Source organism: Muscardinus avellanarius (genome assembly GCF_963383645.1).
Source record: "Muscardinus avellanarius genome assembly, chromosome: 13".
Taxonomy (NCBI): Eukaryota; Metazoa; Chordata; class Mammalia; order Rodentia; family Gliridae; genus Muscardinus; species Muscardinus avellanarius.
Genome location: NC_137799.1, coordinates 26,750,521 through 26,758,994, shown reverse-complemented (window position 1 = coordinate 26,758,994; position 8,474 = coordinate 26,750,521). Strand labels below are relative to the sequence as shown.

General features: G+C 44.1%; 1 protein-coding gene across 1 annotated transcript; it reads left to right on the top strand.

The window, feature by feature from the left end:
- Positions 1-1,573: 1,573 nt before the first annotated feature.
- Positions 1,574-7,331, top strand: ABITRAM (actin binding transcription modulator; the record flags this gene model as incomplete). The annotated part of the gene is made up of 6 exons (XM_080708345.1): positions 1,574-1,664; positions 3,514-3,565; positions 4,355-4,484; positions 6,834-6,910; positions 7,028-7,097; positions 7,194-7,331. Exons 1-6 carry the CDS (start codon positions 1,586-1,588, stop codon positions 7,329-7,331), a joined length of 546 nt encoding a protein of 181 aa, XP_080564471.1. The 5' UTR covers positions 1,574-1,585.
- Positions 7,332-8,474: the final 1,143 nt, after the last annotated feature.

The window sequence follows — 8,474 nt, the reverse complement described above, 5'->3', positions numbered from 1 at the left end:
CTTCCCTTGCCCTTCATTTATTCACCTCTGAGATAATCATCATGCCCAGGACTGCAAGTACCACACAAACTGTTAATATAATTAGACTGACTAAAAGTCTAGCCCAGATTAAACTAGTCTAAATTGAACATTCAAGCCATCTCCTGATATTATCACAAGAATATCTCACAAAGCATATCAAATGCAACCTGAAAACCTAAGAACTTGCTATTCTTGACCAGAAGACAATTCACCTTATTTGGGGGCTTGGCATTTATACTCTCTGTCTCCAAGTTAAAAACCATTTCTGAGAGGGGTGTGGTGGCGCTGGCTTGTAATTTCAGCACTTGGGAGGCTGAAACAGGAAGAAAGTAGGTTTGCAGCCAGCCTCAACAATTTAGTAAGACCCTATACAACTTAGCCCCTTTTCAAAATAAAATAAAACCGGGCTGGGGGTATAGCTCGGGGGTAGAACACCCCTGGGTTCTAGCCCCAGTATCACAAAAAACATTTTCCCCTCTTTTTTGCTCACCCTGCCATATTGAACTATACGCTGGTTACCTCCGTGGCTATCAATGTCCAGCTGAATCCTTTACACAATACCTAATCCTGTGTTCCAGTTTGTGACATCAAAATTTTCCACGTGCTAGGATCTGAAGGCAGATATTACACAGTCACTGCCATCACAGCTTAGCGGCGGAGAAAGCCACATAATATGCCACGCTGGAGGGTGAAGCACAGAAGACACTACCTCCGCGAAAAAGTCGCGAACGGGAGAAGGAACCTACAGCGAAGCACCGGAACCTCCGGTAACCACCGCCTTCCAAGGTGAGCTAAGGGATTCGCTTAGGGCGGTGTTATCTACCTCCTGCAAGGGAATCCATGGGTTAAGCGCCGCTGGAGCAGCAGCACGTTCTGCCCGAAGGGCCGCGGGTGACATGTCTGCAGAAGGAATTTAAGGCTCGAGGGAAGAAGCGGTGCCCGCCCCCAGCCCCCGTACACCGCTGGGCGGAGAGGGCCGATCCCGCGCCCCAGCCCCGGGTACCGACGCTCACCTGCGCTGCGCAGAGGCGATGCGTCGTCCTCGCCGCCCGGCCACGCGCAGTCGGCCTCGGGAGCCCGCCCGGGTGCACGAGCCTCCTTTGGAGGATCGCTCTCTCTCGCTCCGAGCTCTCCGCCTTTGGGAACAGAGCTCCCAGACCCCGCGCACAGAGACTGAAGCGCCGCAGAAGGACTAGCCAGCAGCGAGGCGGCGCGGGCGTGACGTCACGCGGCGTGGGGGCGTGGCCTAGCGGGGACGCTTTCTCCCTCACTCTCCTTCTCTGTAGCCCCGACCTGATAGAGGTAAAAGAGCGGCACTGGCTACCGCCTCCGGTTCCCTTGTCCTTCTCCACACTTTGTAGTACTCGATCCCCAATTTGGGGTCGGAGCTCTAGCGCGGTAATTGGCGATCGTGGGCGGAGCTAGAGGGCTGGGGAGCAGCGCGCATGCGCACAACGCCGGCCACGTGCCGGAAGACATCTCCCCTCCCCTCGCCGGCCCGGACCCTGCAGGGAGGCAGCCTTTGGGTTCCGTAGGGTGGGGAGTAGCGGCGCCCGGGGTCGCCATGGCTACCGAGCCCCCAGCCGCAGAGCCCGCGGTCCCTTCTCTCGTGGATCGTTACTTCACACGCTGGTACAAAGCGGGTAAGAGCGGGATGAGGGCGATCTCTGCTTGCCCGCGTTGTCCTGATGCTGCGGGGAGTACTGCAGCAGACACCAGCCACGCTGCTCCCCCAGGCGCTTCCTCCCCACGTAGGAGCCAGACCTGTGTCCCCTGAGGGCCGAGGGGGCGGCGTTCGGGAAGCTGTCGGGGCCAGGAACACAGCGCGGCGCTTCCTGGGGTTGGCGAGCTCCCGGGGCTGCTTTTGGGGTCTATCTCAGCCCCCCAGTTAGGCGGGAGCTGGAATGCAATATTACAGGAGTGCCTGGAGGGATTGGAGGGGCTCAATCCTATAGGAAGTGGCTGGTAACTTAAAATTTTCAGGAAGAGCCATAGAACTGGAGAGAAGAGGATGCGCTAAAATAGAGACACTTAGAAAGCAGTCTAAATTTTACACTAGCAGTAGCACCTTGTGTCGTTCATTTGACATACAGAAGTAGCTCTCCTGTTGTACTGTTTTGTGTCTCCTCTTTTGTGGCAGAAACATTACTGGTGACTCTAACCCCCTACTTTCTGCATTTCATTTATTCAAGGATAATGAGTGTAGTCTTTTTTTTAAAATAGCATATTTTCTCTTCACCAACTTTAGGATAACTAACTGCCCTGGTTCACTCAGTACTGAGGAGTTTCCCAGAACGTGAGACTCGTTGCTAACATCAGGACAGGCCTGGAAACGACCAATAAAAGATATGCTACTATATGCAGTGTCAGTCACATTTTTTTTTTCTTCTAATAGAATGGGTACTCATTTTAAAGTGAGGAGAAAGCAAAATGGAGTAAGGAGTAATCACCTGAACACTGAATGAATGATTCTGTCTAGGTCAGATCCATTTGAATACTTTATAGGAAGATTTTATGTCTGTGTGTGTTTGTGTGTGTGTGTGTGTGTGTGTGTGTGTGTGTGAGAGAGAGAGAGAGACAGAGACAGAGACAGAGACAGAGACAGAGAGACAGAGAGAAATGGAGAAATACTAGTTGTTTATGATTGTAAATGGTGCTGTGGGCTCTTTTCCTTATTCAACTGAAGTTTGTTGAACAGGAAAATTAAAACTAATAGGCAGCTTGGTGCAGCTTTAACAAGCCTTTATTACAAAATCAGTAGGAACTAGAGAAAGGAAGAAAAGGAAAAAGCAGCATACTGGCACGCAAGCTTGGAGAGCCTGAAAATGGAACTCTGGAACTCTGACTCCCCCTTGGAATCCCAGCCTTTAAAGAGATTTTGTATTGGTATCTTCCTATCAGCGTTACCAAGGCAATAGGCTAGTAACTTCTTAGCCGGGTGGTGCCTCTTTGCCTCTGGACAGTGTACTTACTAAGTGCCCAGGTCAATAATCTACCTGGTTTCCACCTTTATTGTATTGGGCAGTATTGGTTGCTCATCAACTCTGGGTACTTTGAAGCAGCACAGAGTTTACCTTTCCTATACCCAGGCAAGGTCACAAAGGAGAAAAGGTAAACAGAGGCACTGATGGCCTCTACTTATTTTTAGGGCTAAAGGCTTCAATTGTCTCTAAGGCTTTTAAGGCTAAAGGCCTTAATTTTCTTTACATCTTTACGATAGGTTAATCATTAGAACACAGGGCAGAGAGGGGGGGGGGACTTTGCATTGTAACAGCTGCCGCCCCTCCCTGCCTGAGTGCCTGCAAAGCACCCAGGATCTGACTGCTTTTTACATTTTGTAAACTAATACCAGAGCAATTTTCCAATACCGGCACAACTAGTGATCAGCATGAATCTGATGTTTATGATTACCTCTGTGAACCAAAGAAAGTATCACTTAATGGTAGTAAAAATTCATTCAACAGCCAACAGATTTATTTATTTTTCTTCTAGATGTGAAAGGAAAACCCTGTGAAGACCACTGTATACTACAACACTCTAACCGGTAAGCTAAGCAGGCATTGTAAATTATCAAAATCTTTTTTTTTTTTCTGGTATTTAGTCTGGTATGGTTTTGGATTAAATCATAGTTGATTAAATGAACAGTCACTAAGTTATCTACCACTATGTTGAAATAATATTATTAACAGCTTGGCAGGAATGGGTCTACCAGTGCCTAATCATTCTGAACAAAGAGTCTTTTTTGTGTGGGGGTGGGTACTGGGGATTGAACCCAGGGAGATTCTAGCTCTAAGCCACATCCTCAGACCTATTTTTTGAAACAGGGTCTCACTAAGTTGTTTACACTGTCCTTGTACCTACTGATCCTCCTATCTCAGCTTCCCAAGTATGGGGATTATACACCCAGCTTGAACAGAGAATCTTGATTGCCCAAATGTTCACATGGAAGACCACATCCTCAGTCATCTACTCCCTAAAGTAGCGGGCCTCTTCCTAACCATGGAGCTACCAAAGCGAGTGGAGATGGCTCTAGTGGAGGCATAGATAGTCTCTTGTATACACAGGCATGCCTTGCTTTCCTCCCCTCCACCCAGTGCTATGCAGAGACCTCTGGTACTCTTCTCTTTCCTGGACAGTTCAATCCCCTTTTCTCCTATTACTGTATTCCCCATGCTATAGTTAGGCATCAGTAGTAGCCAAGGGGAAAAGGGAAAATGATAATTTGACTAAACAAATGTTAGTTCAGATAGTCTTGCGCTAATAGGAATACCATTACAGGAAAAAGAATGGCACCATGAAAAAACACAGGATCAATTTTTTTCTCTCCTTGTAGAATATGTGTCATCACATTGGCAGAATCTCATCCAGTTCTTCAAAGTGGAAAAGCAATTAAAAATATTTCCTATCAGATCAGTACCAACTGTAGCAGACTTGAGAACAAGGTCTCTGGGAAATTTAAGCGGGTACGTTCCTGTAATTCTGTGATTATTTACCAAAAATCTTCTAGATTGATATGATAGATCCAGTTAGCCTTAGAATCCAGTTATGTATGCTCAGCACATTTCTCTGGCAGCTCTAGGTGCTGGTTTTAACTATACTTTAACCCCAACGAAATTTAAGAATTTTTTTTCTTTTTGTTGTTGTTGTACTAGGGATTGAACCCAGGGGCATTCTACCTCCAAGCTACATCCCTAGCCCTATTTTTTATTCTCGTATTTTAAAACAGGGTCTCACTAAGTAGCTGAAGCTGGCTGCAAACCTGTGATCCTCCTGTCTCAGCCTCCTGAGTACTGGAATTACAAGCATGTGCCACCATGCCTGCCTTCCTCTGGTTTTATTAAACCAGTATCTCAAGTTCCATAAAATTTAGATGATCAACTATTGTGTGTGTGAGGGGGTACTAGGGATTGAATCCAGGTGCATTCTTCCTCTGACCTACACCCTCAGCACTGTTTTACTTTTATTTTTATTTTGAAACAGGGTCTTAGTAGTATCATGAGTGTCTCACTCTTTGCCGAGGCTATCCTCAAGCCTGTGACCCTCCTGTCTCAGCCTCTCAAGTACTAGAATTATAGGTGTGCACCAACACGCTCAGCTGATGATTGACTATTCTTTTCTAAACATTTTCACAAATAAAAGGAAAAAAGTCATGAAAGAATAGGAAAAAACAGCAGTCTGAGAAAGCATTATGGTATTTGGCCCTTACCATTTTTATATTACCAAAACATGGTCAATCTACTACATATTTACCCACATCCTCCACCTCTTCACAATGCTCAGTTTTATAAAATGTTATCTCTACAACTCTAGGCAAGATGCACATGTTCTTAAAAATAGGGACAATTCATGGACAATTTAGTTACATAGTAAAGTATCCTGACAAACCGACTGTGTTAAGGAAGTTTCTGTGGATGACTGAGGTCCTTTGTTCACTGAGTTCATACTAAGCTATATTCACTATAAGAAAACCTCCTGGGAAAAGGAGAGCAACACCTGAGACACACCTGCACTGGCTCCCAGGGGCCGCCTTGTAGATAATTTGTCAAAACCTCCTGCAGCATTCACTTAGTGGAGTACGTGAAACAGTAACCATGTGCCATCAAAACATGATATTGACTGATGGGTTACAGGATAGTGGAAAAATCACTTTTATTTTGCTACTTAGAACTTTTCTGTACTCCAGTTTTTCCTCGATAGGCATGTTTTTATTTTTATTTTTTAAATCAAAAAATATAACTTCTTCAGCCAAGTGTGGTGGCGCTCGCTTGTAATCCCAGCATTTGGGAGACTGAGACAGGAGGATCCCTGTTCGAGGACAGCCTCAGCTACTTAGTGAGACCCTTTGCAATTCAGTGAGACCCGATTTCAAAATAAACATTAAAAAATAGGACTAGGGGTATAGCTTGGAGGTAAAATGCCCCTGGGTTCCATCCCCAGTACTGAAAAAAAAAAAAAAAAAAAGAACTTCTTCAAAAATTCTTACTGATTTGCCCTGATAAAAGTAGGAACCTTAATAAAAAAAAAAAAAAAAAAACTTCTGTAGTATTGCTGTGATACCCTGTTGAATTTTATAATATTACTTGTTGGTAGATTTTCCTGCACTTTGTAGTGAATGTGTGTGTGTAACTTTTTAGCCATCATTTGGGAGAATGATGAATGGCGTCTAACTTCTGTTCTTTTAAGAAAAATTACTGTAAAATTTTTTCCCTGAAAACAATTCTGCGTGTGTGCGTGCGTGCATGTGTGTGTGTTTTACTGGGGATTGAATGGAGGGGCATTCTACCTCTGAGCTACACCCCCCAGCCTGATTATATTTTCCTTTATAGTAAAACAGAGTTTCGTTAAGTTAGCCAAGGCTGGTCTCAAACCTGCAATCCTGTCTCAGCTTCACTAATACTGAGATTACAAGCATGGGCTACCACACCCAGCTCTATTTTTTAGTTTTGAAACAAGGTCTAAGTTGCTAAGGTGGGCTGTGAACCTGTCCTCCTGTCTCAGCCTCCAAAGTACCAGAATTATAGACATACACCACCACACCCAGCTCATTTTGAAATCATTATACCCACCTTTATACTTGAGAAAATAGTTGTAACTAAATCATCCATCACCACATATATCTTAAATTGTTTTCCCTAGATCATAGAATGGTACATGACATATAATAAGCATTTATATAAATGGTGTTTATGTATTTAAGTCATCTTTATTTCTAACACCAGTTTCAGAAATAGATCCTGTTTTAACACAGAGCTGTCCTGCAAAGGATAGTAGAGATGTAAAACAATTAATTATTTTCCCTTCTCATTGTCCAGGGGGCACAGTTCCTAACAGAACTAGCACCTCTGTGTAAAATTTACTGCTCAGATGGAGAGGAGTACACTGTATCGAGGTGAGTAACTTTTTAGCCACCATTTGGGAGAATGGTGTCTTAACCTCAAAGGCCTCTGTTCTCTTAAGAAAAATTACTGTAAGATTTTTTCCCTAAAAACAACTCTTTTTTAAATAGCTGTGTTAGAGGACGGTTAATGGAAGTGAATGAAAACATTCTTAATAAACCATCTCTTCTTCAAGAAAAGGTAAACGAGAGGGAAAACGTTATGATCCCACGTATGTACCTTTTTTCAAACTTTTAAGAAATCATTGACAGTACTAAGAATTCTGGTTTTTTCCAGCCATCTACTGAAGGCTACATTGCAGTTGTGTTACCCAAGTTTGAAGAAAGCAAAAGCATAACAGAAGGGCTGCTGACACAAAGACAATACGAAGAAGTCGTGGGGAAGCGCATCAACACCGCAGCAGCTACATCCTGAGGCTCATGATGGAGCCCGGTGGGCTCGTACGTGGGCCCAAGCATCAGTGCACCAGAGGAGAAGCAGCATAAATGTGAAGCGTACTGACCACCCAGCCATCAGGCTTTGAACATGGAATCATCCTGTCTCAGCCTCCCAAATGCTAGAATTATAGGTGTGTGCCACCACACCTGGCCTCAGAAAATGTTTTTCTGATTAAAAACAAAACTCTTTAAGGAAAATTTGGAAAACAGAAAAGTTTTAAGAAGTAAAAATGATTTACCTATTATGCCTATTATCCAGAAGTAAATATTATAGTTGACATACTTCTGTTTACATGTTATGACATGCGTATTGGTTTTCCTCAGCTCTCTATAAGTTCAGTAGAAAGGCTGCTAACTGGCCTTCAGCGTGACACCACCAAAAGGTCGAGTCCCTTCTGCCTCAGCTGCTCTCTGGGTAACAGGGAAGAAGCAGGAGTGACACGTGTATCTTCTTAGCTCCATATTGCAGATGAAATGGCCTTTCCCTTTAAAACAAAGTAGAACTATAACTGATTTCTTAGAGAGACACAGAAAGGCTGAAAAATACAAAGGGCTTTCCAAGCAAATGGAAGAAATACAATGCAGTGTTAAGCAGGTTCCAAGACCCATGTTGTAGTCACTCAGTCTCACGTGTTTTAGTCACAGTTATGTTTAGTTACTTCTAAAATCATGATGAACAAGTTATTCAAAGGCACAGATGCCTTTGAGCAGGAGAGATGGTTTCCTATCATTTAAACTAGGGAATAACCGGGCGTGGTGGCGCACGCTTGTAATCCCAGCATTCGGGAGCCTGAGACTAGAGGATCGCGGTTCGCAGACAGCTTCAGCTACTTAGGCCCTCTGCAACTCAGTGAGACCTGGTTTCAAAATAAAGAATAAAAAATAGGGCTGGGGGTGTAGCTCGGAGGTTGAATGCCCCTGGGTTCCATCCCCAGACCTGCAAAATAAACTAGGGAAAAGACACATGATTTTATCATTTAAGATGAGACACTTGGGCTGGGGAGACCGCCTAGCATGAGTGAGGCCATGGGTTTAATCCAGCACCACCAAAAAAAAAAAAAAAAAAAGACAGTTAATTTACATTGAATTTCAGGATTTTAAGTATTATTTTTTTCTTAAG